Source organism: Bombus flavifrons, chromosome 13 (genome assembly GCF_040668555.2).
Source record: "Bombus flavifrons isolate JBK064 chromosome 13, iyBomFlav1_principal, whole genome shotgun sequence".
Taxonomy (NCBI): Eukaryota; Metazoa; Arthropoda; class Insecta; order Hymenoptera; family Apidae; genus Bombus; species Bombus flavifrons.
Genome location: NC_138454.1, coordinates 5,842,806 through 5,862,152, shown reverse-complemented (window position 1 = coordinate 5,862,152; position 19,347 = coordinate 5,842,806). Strand labels below are relative to the sequence as shown.

At 42.4% G+C, this 19,347-nt stretch overlaps 1 protein-coding gene across 3 annotated transcripts in view; it reads right to left on the bottom strand.

Annotated features, from left to right (window-relative positions):
• The window catches only part of LOC138186426 (mediator of RNA polymerase II transcription subunit 20), a 142,138-nt gene that overhangs the window by 662 nt on the left and 122,129 nt on the right, over positions 1-19,347 (bottom strand). For all 3 annotated transcript variants that reach the window (XM_069126312.1, XM_069126313.1, XM_069126314.1), the window contains one exon: positions 2,733-2,989. In XM_069126312.1, coding sequence (XP_068982413.1) covers positions 2,733-2,989 — 257 coding nt within the window. The remainder of the gene's footprint in view (positions 1-2,732; positions 2,990-19,347) is intronic.

Sequence of the window (19,347 nt, the reverse complement as noted above, 5' to 3'; positions counted from 1 at the left end):
TGCAAGTCGAAAGAAACGATAACAGGACGTGATTAACGCAATCGAAAGTTAAGCTTGTTTCTCGCCCTGACGACAGGATATCTCCGGTTCGAAGAAAGCGCGAACGCTCGAGGGAACGTCTTCCGGTTTGCGGCATACGTCAACCAACGACACGCTTTTCTTGCTCCACGAACTTGTTTAGCAAGTAATTCTCTGATCGAAAGCGCCTCGTGGTGTGTTGTGATTAACAGGCTGATTTGATTTGACTGCAAATGAGGTTGATTTAAATGTACAATAAAGAACGTGGTGACAGAAAGTCGTCACGTAAAAGGTGAAATATTTCATCTTTTATCGTAGCAAAATCGTAGAACATAAAATGTCGTGGATATTGTGAAAGCGTGTAAATGTCGCAGAGTATTATGTTACCGGGTGAAATCGAAATTGAAATTGAAAGAAATTGAAACAACGTCCCTCTGAATGGAGTTTGCGAGAAGAATCGATCGCGACCGTGAACCATTCGCTCTTTTCGTTGCTCGTTTCTCTTTGCTTCGCGTTCGCCGATCAAGATCATGCTCAGCTACGTCAAAGGAAGCGGCAGGTATCATTTTCATCGAAATCCATCGTAGAAGTGTTCAACGGATTGCTGGAAACCTCCGACCGAAGGCGAAACGACGACTATGTCCATTTTCATTTCATCTTTACTTATCAATTTGTGATTCGAGAAGAAATTTAAAGGTAATTTAAAAAGAATTTGAAGCTTAGAAATCGGAAAGTTAGGAATCCAGAGCTCAGAGATCGGCAGCTTACGGGTTCAGAGTTTAGAAATTGGAAAATTACGAATTCAAAACTTAGAAACTTAGAAACTGAGAGATCGCGAAGCTATCAAATCATAGCTTACAAATTGAGAAGTTACGAGGTCAAAGTTAACAAATTGAAAAATTACGAATCCGAAGCTAAGAAATTGCGAAGCTATAAATTTCGTATCATTTTATTCATAGTTTTTTAAACGTATAAACTTTCAAAATCGTAAATTAAGAAACACTGCAAGTTTACAGGTCGCGAAAACTGCAACGACCATAGGATCATCTTTTTATAAAGAAGTAAACATGTACGCGCGACGGTTTCTCTTGCGTCGCAGAGAACGCGAAAGAACGTAGAAACAAGGAAGATGGTGACGCGGAGGAGCGTGAGTTAGTACGGTTCTACGGTGTGGTATTTTCTCGAGTGAAATTAATGGGGGAACAGGGGCTTTATCGTAACATATTCGACGTCGTGGTAGAGTACAAACAGCGCTGTTACCGATACAAATGGCTGGTAGATCGGTCGAAGGACCACATCGTTGGTCCACCTTGTAGAACGGAAGTTACACCATTTTCACGCTATTGCGAGGCGATGTCCGATGACCGAGAAACATTCTCGCGTTAAAAATTCTGGTTACGATAGGTGGAATAATATCATCGTTGTTTCAACTTCTTTTACAACGAAATTTATTAAATAATATTAAAGAAACCGTAAATCAGATGGTTAATAATGCAAAGTTCAAAAGTTGAATTCTTTGGACTTAGAATTTGCCCGGATGCCGTTTAATTAATTTTTCCAGCTAATTGAATTCTAGATAGCAGTAATTAAAACGAGAAGCGTGTAACTTCAGTTTTTCGTTTTAATTAAAGAAGATTTCTTTTATAACTCGGAGCATCGAGGGGGCATATTTTCGAATATCTTTCAAACGAGGTTCCAGTATTTTACCGCAAATTTTGTGATATTTCCTCGTATCGATTCACCTATCTCGTGCACCTATCGTACGTTCGCAGCTAGAATTTCACAGAAACGCGTTTGCGGTATCAGGCGAACGAAATCCTCGTGTGCGACAGTATGAAACGCCGCGGTCAGAAACGAATCGAGAGGAACCGAAACGCGTTCTACAGAAATTCAATTTTTATTAAATCTCTGTTCAAACCTGATGCACTTCCAATTTAAAAGAGAAGCTCTATCGACGTGACAGTATTTTAATGCTTCGTATTTTATTCTAAATCTCTTAATGTTTCCTACGAAGCCACATAACGTTGTATATTCGTAAAATTTATCTGCAAGTGTTGGGATATTCGCAAACGTGCGATATTTCGATGTTGTCAGTCGACGCGATATTGCAGTTGTAGGCAATCATCTGCGGCCAATTGATCGTACAAATCGAATCCTTCCAATATTCTCGATAGTCCGCACGCTTTCACGAACATTTAATCGAAGTTTCATCGAAGCTCGATCGAAATAGAAAAGGAAGGTCCGCCTTTGGTGACGCTCGTAACGAACAGAGGTAATTCACGCGTGTATAACGAATCTCACGGTGGCCTAAAACTGTCGATCGATATTACTGTGACCGTCGTGTGATCGACAAGGCGTTCTGAAGTAGCGCAGACTATTTCGTCGGTTTCCAAGTTTAATCGCGAGTTAATTAGCTGGCGTGATCCTTCGCAATCCCTTGGCAACGCGGTAGTCGGCTAGCCTGGTAACGAGTTTCGCGAATATCAGCCGAGCTAGACATCTGCCGCGATTATTAATTCAACCGATTATCTGGCCGAAAGTTCTCTCTGCCTGCTATGAAAAGTTACGAAACTCTGCCACCGCGAAGAAATGGAAAAGACGTCGTTTCATTTCGGAGTTCTTCCTTATTTTCGGGGTTAATTAGCTTCCTTCGGGATTAAAGATCGCTTAGAATCCATCAATCTCATTTGGTTTCGCTTGTAGATATCGCTTACCTCGACCAGAACGCCTTTGAAGTTCTGATTAATCGACACGCTGCCGAGTTTCACGCAGAAATCGCCGATCTCGAATCGCGGACCCTTCGATTCCATCTTTTGCATTTTGTTCGTGTAGACGCTCGACATCTTGTACATTAAGAGATCGAACAGACCATCCGCTATCAGTGGCACCACTTTGTTCCCCGATTCTAGAATCGCGAAGGCTGACGCTGGCTGCTCCGAGTTGTGGAGGACGTGGAGAGTTCGTTGAGCACCTTTAACAAATAAAAAAAGAAGAACATAGAATCAACTTTCCTAACATGCAAGGAAGCCAGCTTCTTCCCTCCTTTTTCATATAAATGCAAATATACAAATATAAATAATTTGCTACGAGGATATTCGATAAATCGTTTAATTCCTTCGTGCAGATATTAGACACAGTCGTGAACTTTCAGTTCATACTACGAGTGATTCTCCATTGAAAATTCCTTTGTTCTTTCAGAATCGAGTGTTAATCGCGTACCTGTTTGCATAACGAGATTAAACAAATTGATAAAAGACACAGTTGCCCGATTTAACATCCGACAAATTCATACGCTCATTTATTTCGATAGTCTGTCATTTTCTCGTGTTACTCTGTCGTATACGCTGTAACGACTTCCTCTGCGACGGTAGAAACTTTTAGGTCACTTCTTAGATGTTCGTGTCTTACGTATGACAGCGCGTTGACAATTGCTCTTAAGATAGACCGTATGGGAAGCAAGTGCAACAGAGACGTGGAATCGCGCACGATGATGTACGTCCAGGCTTAGTATGCTGCAAGTTGCTTCTGTTTACACCGGTATGCACGTGGATATAACGCGACCGAGCTAAACTTGGACGCAACTTGAAGTTCAGCCGAGGCTACGTGCAACTTCTATCCGGGCTCGTATGTTGTCAACTTGTACGATGAATCTCCGGACGCGAAAACTATCGGGATTGGCCGGCACGACGATCTCTATCCCCTCGTTTTCCGATAAATTTCCAATTCCCTAGACGGCTAGTTAACGAGAACTAATATCCGCGGTTTAGTCGATTCGCCTATTTCCTCCGACTTCCTCTCCTCTGCCTAACAGCAGGAAAACAAACTTTCTCGTCCGCTTTCCGTCAGTGATTTATCATAACTATGTTCTTCCGAAGCTAGGGAAATATCTGGAAATGATATTTTTCGAGGAACTTGCAATCGTAAGTTCGGCGTATCTTTCATGCAAGATCGAGATTCCCTTTGAATAATTTTTAAACGAAGCAATTTTTATTAATCCTCCCTTTGCACGGATTATATATTTTTATACACTCGATATTAATTGAAAAGAAGCAATATCGGTCACGTTGATCGTGTCACAGTTTTTATCGCTAATTTGCTCGATATTTTTAAGGACTGTCGTTAAGTTTTTCTTATTGCAAGTTAACCGCTGGAATATACAAATTCCGTGAAAAAATGATCCTGTTCACGCGAACAATCGAGGGAAAACGAGAAACGCGTGCGATCGGGAAAACGCGGCGCGGACGAGCCGATTCCATTATTTTCACGTTTCAATCAGTTGGTTCGATGTAAACAATTATACCGTCATCCGCGATTTCGCGTAATACGAGGGGATTAAAGTCGATCAATTGAAGCCGACAGAAGATGATAATGTAGTTGGAGTTTGATGCAGCGAATAATAAAATCAGACAGGATCGATTTATACGCGGGGTGAAATGGAAATCTGACAGGTTCGAAGCTGCATTTCGTTATCTGAAATGAGATTATTTCGCCGTTTTCAGAATTGAAATTAACAGAAAGCGATAATGCGTTTACAATGACAATTCTATGCAGCACCGCGCGTTGCTTTTGTCAGTCATTTACAACTTTTTCATTCTATGCCTTTCCTTTCCTTTTTTTCATCGTGCAACGTATAAATTCCCTTTTTACGGCCCCTAAATTCGTCCAGCTTTATTCAACAGATTCGTAACGTTTTTTGCAATTACGTGTTGTAGCTGGTGCGCGTCTCTGCTCTCAATGAAATTAATTCCCCGACACATGGTGGCATTTGTTGGGATCCAAAATTCTACTTTACGGTATGTTAGTGCTTTGTTTAACGAAACCGTATTACTTTTTGTAATCACGCGACGCCACGATCCTCCCTCAAATCTCGTACGATAGAACGAGGTGAAAGAAAGATTCGATTACGAATAATTCGCCGGATCTCGCGTGTATCAAGATTAATACCAGGCCAGACAGAAACATACGACGTGCGAACTCCACTGAATATTCATAATTCATCCGACATAACCCCTCACCTGGTTTGTCCACCATAATAACAGGCCATTGCCGCGTGCAAACGCATGAATTATTTATGGCTTAAATTATAACACACCCTCTACGCGCCGTCAAATGACAAAATTCTTAATTACGGATCGCGGAATCCGCGGACAGCTTTATGCTCTTTAATTGTACACCACTTTACACCCTTATTTATTGCCACCGGTTGTACATAATAACGTAAACGTTATCGTTTTTAACTGTTTTTTCGTTTTAATAAAGGGACGACCGCGTCTCCTGGTAAGATACGAAGTAAGATACGAATTAATTAACGTTATGCGGTGAACGTATTCGTCGCTATTAAAATATGCCTACAATCCTTCCACGTTTTATCTCATATCAGGATGAGATGTTTGTTTCAAGTGGCGATATTTAACGTATCGATTTTACGAATAGAACAGTCGTTTGATTATCTACATGTCTACGCGAGATGTAAAAGCGTAGAATTGCGTTCGAGAGGTCTGTAAACTGTCGATTTGTAACTTGGCAAATCGATAGCTGAGGATTACCTTTCGTAAAGATTCGCTGTATTTGATAAATTTAGATGATAAAATTAAAATGAATTAATTACGAAGCTAAATGGATGACACTCTTAAGGATCGAAACTGGTGATAGTTGAATTTTGACTTTAGCTTGCCAATGAACGTTATTAATTATGCAAAAGATGTAAAACCGGGTACAAGGAATAATCTAAATCTAAGCCAAAGGTGATCGATATCGTGTTATAATCTTTACAGAGATACGTCTGTTAAGAAAAGTCTGAGCTGCTACACAGCCTTAGTTTTTAATGAACTTGGTGCGCGTGAAGCCAAGTGTAAGAAAGATACGCGTAATTTTCTGAAAATGTCGTAAAGCCAAGTGAAGTGAAAATTAAATAAAATCCATGTACATGTAATTAAACGAAAGGCCTGTGCAATGTAATAATTAAGATAATCACATGGGCACGATGTACGCGTCAGAATCGTGCGTTGCGTAACGAGAAGGATTCGTCGAAAGTGAGCTTCGAAAGGGGAGATTTTGTCGATACAACGTACGCGCGCGGCGTGCAAGAGCTGCGACCTATTTCCGCTTCCATAATTTCCCGAAAACAATGGGAACGCACGGGCGGCAATTCGGATTAACGAACAGGCTGATTAGAAACATCCTTTCCGCTCCTCCGCCGCTTTCTGCGGGGTAATTCACGCCAGCGACCGTGTACGGCCCTGTGACGCGCCGCATGCCGCATTCCGCATCGTCTGCATCGCACGTATGCATCGCGACACGGATGTACGGCCGCTGCAGGAGCCGCAAATGTGACCCGCCACCCCTAGCATCCGCAAGGATCACCGAGCAATAACATCTTATCGGTGTAATGACCCCGAAATAAATTTGTAGCGGCTATGTTGCAGCCAAACTGATCCTTCAACTAATTTATACAATTTAATCAAAGTTATTAGTACAGTTATCAGTTAGCCGTTTCTGTTCGATCAAAGATACCTCAGCCTCTGCCAGTAGCCAGTGTCTGCTTCGTTTTGGATGAAATTCCCAATTATTAGATAGTAATTTGCTTAATGTTTAAACAGCGTGTTTAAAAAATGTCTAGATCAATACATAACTGCATTTAGCGTTCTAAAAGATAGACGGTTTGACCTCATGAATTTATTTTACTACGGTAGAACCTCGTTTGTCCGAATAGTTCGAGGGTCACGGTAGTTCGCATAACCGGATAGTTGGGATAATAGAGACTCACTTAGGAGTTCGTATATCGGAAGTTGCGTCTGAATTTGTTTGCATGAACGAGGTGCGGATGAGCGAGGTTCTACCGTACAAGGAGTCATTCTACATGCAGTATGTGGATAGTTTGAAAGGGAGAAGACGCAGGAGTGCTCCGGGACCTCTTTCGAATCGCTGCTGGAGCACTCCTCTTAAGCGTTAGGTAGGCCACCGTGGGGTTTTAGTCGGTGAGAGTCCGACATCACCCCGCCGCTCTTCTGGGAGCGGCGGGGTTTCCACGAGGATTTACCCACGTAAAAAAAAAAAAGAAAAAAATATGTCGATAGTTGAAATAACAGTAAATATCAAGTTGAATTGGAAAAGAAACAATTCTCAGGGTTGCTCAGCATGGTCTCTGAGTGAGCCATTTATAAATGACGATGTTCAGACATTCGGATGACCAGATATCTGTAGATGTAAACGTCCTGACAAACAGTGGCAATGTGTAGAAATTCCTGGAAATTTCAGACTAACCTTGCGAGTGTCGAGATTGATCTGTTGTGCAATACGCACCTATCTGACATATGATGAATAGTAAATATCAAGTTGAATTGGAAAAGAAACAATTCTCAGGGTTGCTCAGCATGGTCTCTGAGTGAGCCATTTATAAATGACGATGTTCAGACATTCGGATGACCAGATATCTGTAGATGTAAACGTCCTGACAAACAGTGGCAACGTGTAGAAATTCCTGGAAATTTCAGACTAACCTTGCGAGTGTCGAGATTGATCTGTTGTGCAATACGCACCTATCTGACATATGATGAACAGTAAATATCAAGTTGAATTGGAAAAGAAACAATTCTCAGGGTTGCTCAGCATGGTCTCTGAGTGAGCCATTTATAAATGACGATGTTCAGACATTCGGATGACCAGATATCTGTAGATGTAAACGTTCTGACAAACAGTGGCAATGTGTAGAAATTCCTGGAAATTTCAGACTAACCTTGCGAGTGTCGAGATTGATCTGTTGTGCAATACGCACGTATCTGACATATGATATCTTTCAACAATAAATATTTTTAAATAGGCAAGCTTGCGATCGAAGAGTAACAAGATACGTTAAACGTAATTTTCGTGCAACGAAAGTTGAGAACTTCAACAGTTTGGAAGAATACCATAACTCGCAATCGCGAAAGGGAAAAACGAAAAAGGCACGCAGATTTGCCACCCACGCGTTGAATTGCGTGTGGCAAAAAATTAATCTGTCCATCGATCGCCAGAGAAGGTAATCGGGGATATCGGGTGTATTCGGCACTCTGCATGTCCAGCTTCGCAATTGCAGCTCGTTATCGCAGCACGTCCGATAGCCGTGAAATAGGTCTCATAAAAAACGGCAGTTAGTAACGAATTACGAGATAAAGTTGGTCAGGGTATCGACCACGCGGTTTCCATCTCCGCCCGCAAATTCTTCGACTGTAATACCACCCCGCCAAACGTATTTGCGATCCGTTACCTCTTCCCATCACGTTTCGTTCCTTTGTTTTTATTCCTCTGCCATTTCCTTCCGTTCTATCCTTGCCTTTATCTGAAATCGTTTCACTTTCTATCCCAGGGCCGTTCTTCTTCGCCCTGTTATACACCATTCTCGCAATCTATCGCGTTTGAGTTTTATCGTTACGATGCAGGTCCAGACGTGGCCATTAATTACTCTCATTGAGCGATCGCGCCGCTGAGATTGCACCTGTCTTTGTCCGCAGTTATCAGCCGCGTTAATCGAATTTCGGGGCGAGAACATCGCGGATCCGCGAGCATTTTGCTTCACGGTTGCTCACGTGGCCGCTAGAAATTATTAACAGAGCGTTACTGTACGAAGCGGCGAATTATTTGGTCGATAAATGGAGTTACGTGCTGGCCCGGCGCACAATGCGGCTTTTCCGATTTTCATCTTATTATATTATCGATGATATCGACCAGTCTGTAAGTGAATGATATAAATGTAAATAAATATAACAATTCCAAAATCGATAGAGGATTAGTAAAAAATCGTTTGTACATGAAAATCTAATCGTTTGAAAAATATGATTTCCAATTGAAAATTTCCCTTTTTCCTTGAAGGGCAGTTTTAAAAAGCGATTCAAACCACCCTGTAATTTTGATTGTTACGTGTCAAGAAGATATTGTATATATAATTCTTTTCTCCTGTAAACTTTCATACCGGATGTCCTATTCTTCTAATAAAATCCATTCGCAATCGCGACGCGGTTGATGTATTGCAAGAAAATTGCAAAGATTACGTAGAAACTCTGTGCTTTACTAAGTGTCAGCGCGATATCTAAGTAAACGGAAGAGAGGATAAATGATTTCTGCACTTACGAAAAAATGGGAATATCGTTCCTGACATCCGCACTATCAATTTGAACGTCACCGTGTGTGGTTACACGAAGGAATAAATGTCCAGGATATTTGAACCGAGCCAGAGACTAGGGAAAATACTAACAGAGATTTGATAAACATACTTTCACTCGCTTCGGATCTTCCGACATCAAGTTTTAGGAAAATTGCACGTAATATACGTTTTTCGATATTTGTCCCGGATCCTCGTTCAGATGCCGCACCGTGGAACGCGTGAACGTGGGCCGCGAATTTTGATTTTTCCCCCGAATCGTTCAAGTGCCGCGGTCAACGAATTAATACGCACTGGATGGGACGTCCATCTCTAATTTATTGTCCATATCGAGGCACTTGCACGTATCGGGTCAGCGGATCGCGTCGCTCTAGTTTGAAACGTCTATGATAAAATATCGGTAATATTGCTGCCTCGATAGTCACGCCGAAGTCTGGCTGTTCGCCGAGAGTTTTGCAACTGGACGCGGAGAGGTTCTTGCACTGTGTACAAGTCGCTTCTAAAGTGGTTTCACTTGCAGCAGTTAGAATTAAACGTAATAGATGTTCAATTGTGTACGATGCGATAAGATATAGTTTATTTAGGAGCATGAAATAAGGCTGAATTATATAATTACGTAGATCAGAATAAGTAGATTGAGATGGAAATAATAATTGTCATATATCGATTTCTTGACTTTTCATTCTGATCAAACGCTTTTTCCTTGCTTTCGGCACGTACCGTACAAATTGATACTGTGTTTCGGAAATCGTGCTATCATAAGAATAAGATCTTCGTATTATTTGCAGGAGATACAATAGAAATTTAGACGATTTACAGATGAAACCGACTTGTTCGAGGAATTTGAACGGACGACTAAAAGCGTCGGACTTAAGAAGGAACGCGACAGTGGTAGACGATGCTTAATCTTTATGCGTTTCAAGTATCGATGCTCCATTAACCGCGCGGCGCGAGATCGCGAATTTATATTCTTTAACAGAGAAACGTTGGCGAAACTCGGACGTAAATTAATGCCCCTCGACGTTTCTCATCTCTCAGAGGGCCTTTTCTCAGCTACGACGTCGCTGGCCCTGGCTCGACCATTTTGTCACGCTATCTTTTCGCGGGCTTTCAACGTTCCAACGAATTTACGATCGAGTTATCAATTTTCTTTTTTCAAACGCGTCGAATTTAGAAGCGCGCGTGCCAGGCTGAAATACGTACTGGTTTCGTGGTAACTTTTAAATAAAAATAATGCTGGCTTCGGATGGTAGTCCGCCATTAAAAATACGCGCAGCGGTATTTTTCGCGTAGACGGACAGCTTTGTGGGTCGAATAATGGTGGCATTGTCCTGTGTGAAAATAAATCGTAAATCAACGATGCGATAGAAATACGATTTCAATGACCACACGGAACACACGGTACATATTATGTATATGTTGTTTCATTGTTGTCCTATTGCCAGATGGTTTCGGACGTGTTAATTCAAGCGATGTACGCTAGTTGAGTCACGAAGAACACGTAGCGTATTCAGGGTGTGGGATGACGTAGGATTTAATTTTACATTTCAGCATTTCTACAGGCGTAATATTTATTAGGCTAAAAAGTATCTTTGACAAATGGTTGTCATTTGTTAAGATCGACGAGACGGATCTATCTTTGGCTCGTAACGTATTTAACTCGGTATGCGAAACGAATAACGTCTATCCCTGATATTAGATCGCTAATAGGCTCTCCCGACCAGTGTACGCTGTTAAAGATATTATCGCTTGTAAAGATATTTCGCAAGGAGATAGTCGATTTGTCATTTTATGTAGGTTTATGAGCCAAGTAAACCAACAACTTCGTGTTCTCGTTAACAACGACTAGAAGATTGAGACTTATCTATCGAGATTGTCGTTCATCGATGGACCCTCTTAAACGGTCGTTTTCTCACGACGTCGCCTCGTGATCGCTATTATTTTTCAAACTAAACATTTTACGATACAGTGGGAAAAAGAGAGTGGAAGAAGAAAAGAGAAACACGGATTTGGCAAATCGTAAGATGAACGCGTTTCATCCTTCCAATGCGAGAATTTCCATCCACTAACGCGATGGATATTAAAAGTTGCAAAAAGACAACCAAGCTTCTATTCTGTTCTTGCTTTTTTTTCCAGAAATACGGTATCTTGTATGACGCCGAGAAGGAAATTCCGCGAGTGCATTCGTATCGACGAAAGAAGAGAGATGGGAATATCGAAATACTTCCGACAGAGGCTTTCACAGAGCAAACTTATTCCTTTTATCATTTTCGTCTTTCTCTTGTTTCCCGCTAATAAGTATAGGGATATCGAGTTTATAAACTTTGACCGGGCATCGTCGATCGGCTGGCAGCAGCTGCAACTTTTAATAAAGCGATCGCAAATCTTGTCGGCCGATCGAACGAGCAGCAAGAGAAAAGTGACCCTCTTGAAACGCGACCCTCTCTCCTTTCTCTATCATCTTAGCTCGGCTCCTTCTCACCGTACCACCGTGTCTCATTCTCCCTTCGATTACACCGGCATAAGGGTATTTGTACGAATAGTTTGGCCAACTATTGACTTTGATAATAATGTTAGGGTTTAAGGAGAAAGTTGGAACGATGTGGACCAAGTTAAGCGCCCTGGCTGATCGATAAGGACCTCGTGTTTGTCACGCCTTCTAATTTCTCACCAGCCTCGCTCCACCTATTGCCTATCCTTTTAAATCTGTGTCTCTCTAAATCAACCAACGACACGAGATTATTTTTCCTCTTCGGCTTACGTAATCCTTCTATTATCATCGTACCACCTTGACGTTAAATTAAACACGAGGAACAACTGGGAAAATGAGGTGGGCCCGTCGAAAGATCGATATCCCAGTTGAAAGAGAAGATCGTAACGACTATCGGCTACGTTTTATTCTCTCTGAACCTGCAGGCCCATTGCTTGCTTGCGTGTTTACGCTGTCGTTTTAAGAATCGTGACAAATCGGGGTCGATGTCGATGATTAATGGAGAAAAGCGCCACGGCACAGTCCGACACACTCGTGTGTCGCTTCCTTCGTTCTGGCTTGTGGAATTCGTTCCGTGGAACATGGACAACGAGAGGCGCGCGAGTCAGAGTCGTCGACGTGGCTCTCGTGTTTCCACGTTGCTCGGCTCCCCTAGTTGCAGAGAGCTCTCGTGACGCAAACAGACCGGACCACGATTCCATTGTATCCTGGCATCCCTCCGCCGCACGGGGTCGAAACGAAAAATCTCGTCGGTTGGTGCCGTGGGGAACGAGGGGGGAGGACTTCATTGTCGAGCAATTTATCCTGCATTCAGCCGTACGACCGATACGTTGAATCCTTTTTTGGGCGTGCCCCGGGCCAGATGAGTGTTGTGGAATCGTATTTTATTGCGGCCCTTAATTCGACGCGGTCTCGTTCCCTGTTGTGCAGCCTCGTGATTTCGCTCGATCGAACGCGCTGATGCTCCTGGGTCGTTTTCAATGTTTGGCGCACCGATCACTCCATCGTTCGGACGCTGCAGTCTCTATGCAAAACAACGCTTGCACCTTTTCTTCCCTTTATTTCTTTCTTCGACGAATTTTCTGCCAGGATGTTACTTTTTTCTGATGACGATTATATTCAAATTGCGTTAACGTTGAAGAGCGTATGTATATGTTTGACCGGGTATATTCTTCAGGTTTGCGATTGCTGTTATTGCGATCATTTAACAGGCTACCTATCTTCAGCTTTTTTTCATTTCTTATTTATAAACCAGACGATCGAGGATGTATCTGCACGGTGACGGAAAGTCTTTCGATACGAACATATGCAAATAGATGTAACAGTTCAGGTAATTTGAATGTGTGCAACAGCTGATCCAAATTGTTAAATTCTCTACTGACGTTGTACTGTACGTTCCGGTAAAACTCGCACACACCGAGACTGCAAGACGACCGAAGTAGCCAGATTTTACGAATGGTAACGTACATTCAGTCGGTTGGTCGATGAGTCGTCTAATTGTCCCTTTTTCACTGATCAGCAAATTGCAGTTTCCAATGAGAGACGCTACTTTCATCCTCGGATTCCTCCATTGAGTCCATTGAAAAGCATGGAGCAAGGCCGCCGTTTCATTAGGCCGGCCATAACATCTGACAAGCAATCTAAGCAATTAGTCAAGTGGCCGGAGTACGCAATTAAAACCGATTGACCCCGTGAAAAGCCGCAACGTTCGCTTCGCCATTCAGCTCTTCCGCCTCCTCTCCTTCTGTTCCACGTTTCTCGCTGCTCGGTTGCATCGTTCGCGTTGCAACGTCTGTTGCACCACGGAGAGTCGACATCAAGGGCTGGTCGCGTTTCACCGGCAATTCGAGGGTGAAACCTCGTTGAAATCCACGGTGTATCGCGGTGAATTTCGGCCGCTTTGAACTCTCTCGATCCGGCACAATCGAGTGTATTAAAACCGATTCGAGATTGACGAGCTTCATTCACTGATTGCTTTGCTAAGTCCATTGCGCTGGTTCTGCGATTCCGCGTGCATGAGATTGCGTTGCTTTTGCGGGAATTGCGTCTGTCATATCCTTCGCCTCTCCATCGATATATTTTTCTTTGATAGGTTTCCTTTGAAGGGACGTTCGAGAGTATGGCTGCTCTGAAGCCTCTTGCGCTTTATAGCTTTTTCTGCAATGTGTGTTTGTTTCGCGAGGAGCAACGACAAAGGAGTTTGCCTCTTACTTATACGTTCGAAGAATTCTTTTGGTTTCCAAGCTTTACAAAATACCTTGCAACTATGTATGGGACACATCGTACCTTGAAAGTACTTTGTAGTTCCATTATGAACAGTCGGATATTGTTTTGAAGATTTTGCAGTGCAGGTGATGGAATGATAGAAGTATACAGTTTTACTGCTTCTCCTACTCTCGCTGCTATTAATAATTAACACGTAATAATATATAGGGTGGTTGGTAACTGGTGATACAAGCGGAAAGGGGGTGATTCTACGCGAAAAAAGAAGTCGAAAATATAGAATAAAAATTTTCTTTTATTTTTTTTTTTTTAATTTTTCCATCGAGACAACGATCTACATTGAGATCCGTTATAACGTACCGCACGCGTACCGAGCGAAAATTCAAAGTCGATTTTCTCGAAAACAAAGCCTCAAACGAAAAATTTTTATTCTATATTTTCGACTTATTTTTTCGCGTAGAATCACCCCCTTTCCGCTTGTACCACCAGTTACCAACCACCCTGTATATCATTAATTAAGTATCAATGATCCACGTGTTAGTAATTTCAATATTCAAAAATGACTATCTAATTAACTTAATTAATAACTTAACAGACGTTAACAATCATACATCGTACAATATTTCACTGCGTGATGAAAAATCTGAGAACCTACTTATACGAGATATTTCACAATTGAAACGAAAGAAACGGGAAATCTAAATAATCTTCGCTCAAAGAACCCACCCTCTAAAGTCGGAAATTAAAAATACGAATATCACCTCTATAGCACCGGTTGGTTTCGACGTCGATATGACACGATGCACCCTGTTTCTCCGAACCAGTCGATCTAGTCCCCATTATATCTGGTACACTTGTTACTAATCATAAACGAGTGCGAAAGTGAGCATCGAAGATTCCCGGTTTCGCCGTAGTAACTCGGTGCTCGTCGCGCTCTCGTGCACGAGGGTTGGGGCGAACGTTGCGCAGGGGGTTTCTGTGCGCGATGCCACAGCCAACCGACGCTAGTATCTAGGGGGCTGTTTTCTCCCTCTCAGTTGGCCGCGATTCAGCGTCGGGTGTATGTCCCGCTCGTCGCGGTTCGACCGACGCGAAAACACGGCGATTGTCACGAGCAACGTTTCCTACGGATTGTCTTCTTCGTCGAAAATCCCGCTCCCTCCCCTTGCGTATTCTCGTGACAGTAAATCACAGTGCGTCGACGTCTGAATAATCGAATATCGGCGAGTTCGCGTTCTTATTCCAAAACTGATATTGTTGGTGCGGCTCGTTTCGAGTATAATCGTAGAGAAGTGTGCGAGAGTCGAAGGAGACAGTGTTAGCGCAGTTAGTATCTAAGAGGGAAGTGTAAGAGAAACGGGATAGGGGTTTCTATTCGATCAGAGAATCGTAGGACGTTTAGATCGGTGTGATACGTGGTGCCGGATCTACGTATCCTTATACTCGGGTCGTTATCGGATGTTTCAAATTCGTTGGATCGGTGATTTAACTAGATGGATAAGTCACGAATGTCACGGATAATTGGGAGAGTTTGACTGATCCCGAGATAGCCAAGGCAGCCCTCGAGGGATCCCAATCGGTTAGGATCCGACGAGAGCCGATCGGGGTATAAATAAGAAGCAGAACGGGCCAGTTATTTCCATCGTGACGCACAGTCGCGGCTACTGTCTGTGTGTTCCGGGGTATACGCGGTGGCGAAAGATTGATTGCGTTAAAGAGGAACTAGCGCGCGATCGCTTGACTCGTTTGCCAACCCGTTCCGATCCGCTGCTCTCCTAGAGCGCTCGAATGGGAACGTGCATTTCGGCCAGCGAAATAATTTTCAATTTCGGCCGTTCGTTACGCGGATTAAGCCTGTCGAACCAGTCAATAATCATAACGCTGTTCGATTTATTTTTCCTTCGCCTAAATACAGTTCGAATCTTTCTTTAAATCCTCTGCATTCTATCGAGTTGTCTAACCGAACCGAGTAAATCAATGAACATCAGCCAGCTTCCTTCGTATCAATCTCAACCTGTCCACGATGAAGTCTCTGCTTATCGTCGTCTATCATCGAGCTCGATAAAATCGAGTTTACCGAGCTGCCACGGGACCTAAGACAACATGGACGGAACAGGGTCAGGGCTATGGGAATGTTGAACTGGCGGAAGCGGAATATCCCGGTGGAAACTCGAGGCACAGCCGAGCTGCAAGCCCGAGGAGAGGATGAGACGTCTGGAGGAAGAGGCCACATCGAACAATCGATCGCAGCTTCGACGATAATTGCTAAAGCCGATGCAGCAGTCTCCTCCACGGTTGAACGGTCGCTTCTCTACCGGTAATGCATCGTGAAAGGGTTGCACTGCGTGCTCGAACAACGTCGCGGCTGATCGTCTCGAGAATGAAAGGGACGCGCGATTCCTGAGCCGATCGATCACCGATCCTTCGTTTATTCTTCTGTAGAACGTGCAACAGACACGCGATATCTCAAGGGATTTATGTTCTACCAACGAGAAATTCTTAGATGATGTTTCGTTCCAGTGACCTGCAAGGAAATCGTCGAGTGACCATCGACTGAGGCATCGACGAGTTTGTCGAGATTACGTTCGAAAAGGGGAAGGAAGTGGAAAGTGGTCTGCGTTTGAAGATCGGAATGTAGATGTTAATGGAGATATTTATGGAGGATCTTTTAAAGTGATACGAATGATCGTGGATCGCTGTTAACGATAACGGAGGACGGTTTATCGATGATTTTCTTTTAAATGATATTGACGACAGCTTCGAATGATGGAAGTACGATGGTAGTTTGATGGATCGATGATTAATCGTCGACGAATAAATACGGTGCGTTTGGTCGATTCTATGTAAATAACTGTACGCTTAATGACGTCAAATTATTTGCAGCGTTTAATTGATTTATCGAGACATGTTCACTGGAACGAACTGGTTACGGTACCGATAGAACGATATAGATTTGTCTATTTTCTTCGTCAATTTTATTTATCGAGAATCGAAATATCAGAAGGAGTATTATTTTTGCTATTTCCGCAAGATCGCGAAATTCCTTCAGAGTTTTTACATATCCTGGGATATCTGGTACAACGGTAGAGATGCTCGCCACGCTTCAGTCAACATATCAGACAGATTTTTCTCGCAACTGCAACGGACAGGCCCGAATGTACGCGTCTACCCGTGAAAACGTTCTACCATCGAGCACACACCGCTGAATAAACAAACGTAACTGCATCGTGTCTCTCGAAAATTCCATGAAATTCATTTTTCTTTAAAAAAAAAAAAAAAAAAAATAACAAAAAGTAGAACGTAGATAAATAAAAGGAAAAGAAAAGGAGTAAAACTCTTGATAGGAGAAGAAAGATGGTCTGGATGTAATTTAATATAGAGGAGACAAGTTTGGAGGCAGTCGATCTGAAGACACAGTGGTGCACCCGGTGAAAAACGTGTGTCGAACATGCATCGTTTTTAGTAGGTCAGTACCGAGGGGGAAAGAAAGTTCGTAACTGGCGAACTTGAGGGACGTTGGTGGCGAGTGCATCGACGGAACACGGTGCATAAACATTTTCCGGGCCATCTGCTTGGCAAACGCAAGAACAACGTCCGATCGTGAACGATAAAACTTTTTACACCCGAATCTTCGTGATACAAATCACTGCACGAGGATTCTACGCGGAACATTGCGAGAAGAAATATCATTGGGGGAATATTTTCGGGAGGACCGAGAATTGAAAACTAAGAATCGAGAATTTTGAGAATTGAGACGCGAGAGCCGAGAATTGAACCGGAAAAATTAAGAACTGGTAGAAATTTGAGAATCGAGAGAATTGTCAAAAGAGTTGAGAGTTGAGAATTCGGAGTGAAAAGCTGAGAATTGGAAATTAAGAACTAAGAACTGTATATTGCGAACTGAGAACTGGGAATTGAAAGTTGAGGCCTGAGAATTGAAAGCTCGAAGTTGCAAGCTGAGAATTGAAAATTAAGAGCTGAAAACTCTATATTGCGAACTGAGAACTGGGAATTGAAAGTTGAGGCCTGAGAATTGAAAACTCGAAGCTGCAAGCTGAGAATTAAAAATTAAGAACCGAAAACTGTATATTGCGAACTGACAACTGCGAATTAAGAACTCGAAGCTGCAAGCTGAGAATTAAAAATTAAGAACTGAAAACTGTATATTGCGAATCGAGAACTGGGAATTGAAAGTTGAGGTTTGAGAATTGAAAGTTAAGAAATTGGGAACTGAGAGATCCGAGGACTGCGAGTTGAGAGCTGAGAATCGAAAAAACTGGAGAAAAATTGGGAAAAGATATTCGTAAGGAGTTCAAGTGTGTAGCGTAGAATATCGTATTAGAATATAACATTAGTAGGACATCACTGGTGGAAGTTCCAAAATGAAATGGAATCGTTGTCGCGTGGCTCGCCGTGAACTCTAATGCCGATACGGGGTGGTGCGTCTTATCGAAACCGGGACGAGGTGATTAATCGTCACTGCGGATACGTTGACGAGTCGATGCAGCCGGACTGCACGGTTCGTCGACGTGATTCTCGTCAGCTTCGTGCTTCTTTCGAATCAGTCAACGGCCTGACCCAGACTGCGGGTTGAATGACGTCCACGGAAAGGCAAGAACTCCTGGAATTGCGTGGAATCACGAACGAAGATCGATTTCGTGACGACTCTTTTTAGATCTTTAAAGTATTGCACAATTAATACTGTCTTGAACGTTTGAACGAACGAACGATGGTGATTTATCGATGGAATGTATTTTCATTTTTAATGTTTTATTATCGGGTCGATGGGAAAGTAATCTCGGTTTTGTGGATTTTATAGGAAGTAAATTTACAGACAATGATGTTGCTATTCTTTTCCATTGGCCCGTAAGCTTCTTGAAATTGAAAACTAAATTTTCATTTGATTCTATCGTAACAGATTGTAATTGAAGTTTACAGCTGAACGAAAACAAAGCACAAACTGGTATATACGATCCATAGATTTTTAAAAAAGGATATTTCAATTAGAAAATCGTTCGAGCTTCGATACTCTCGTTCGAAATTCTCAATTAGAAGTTGGGGTAAAAAATAGGTCAATAGGCGATTGTTGTAGGAAAATATAAATTCTGATTGAGAAGAATTCCATATAATTCTCTGAGCTTTACGTAACAAACGTACCTGTATCTTAGTTTACCTAAATAATTTTAGACAAAACTATCATAATTTTATGCAAAGACTAAAGAAAGCTAACGGTGTGAATTTATCTTATTCTACTAATCAGATATGTAAAATTAGAGTATCTCAGCATGGAGAAACAGATTAGTCGAGGAACCTATTTAGTTGAGGAATCTTCTTCGACATTGTTATCATTACATAGACGCAGGGATTTCCTATTTTGTACGAGAGGATGGAACAGCGTTTATTATACGATTTAACGACCGTATGGGAGGATTATTGGAACGGCAGCGAGAACGTTGGCGAGAGAGGACCGTAGCCATCT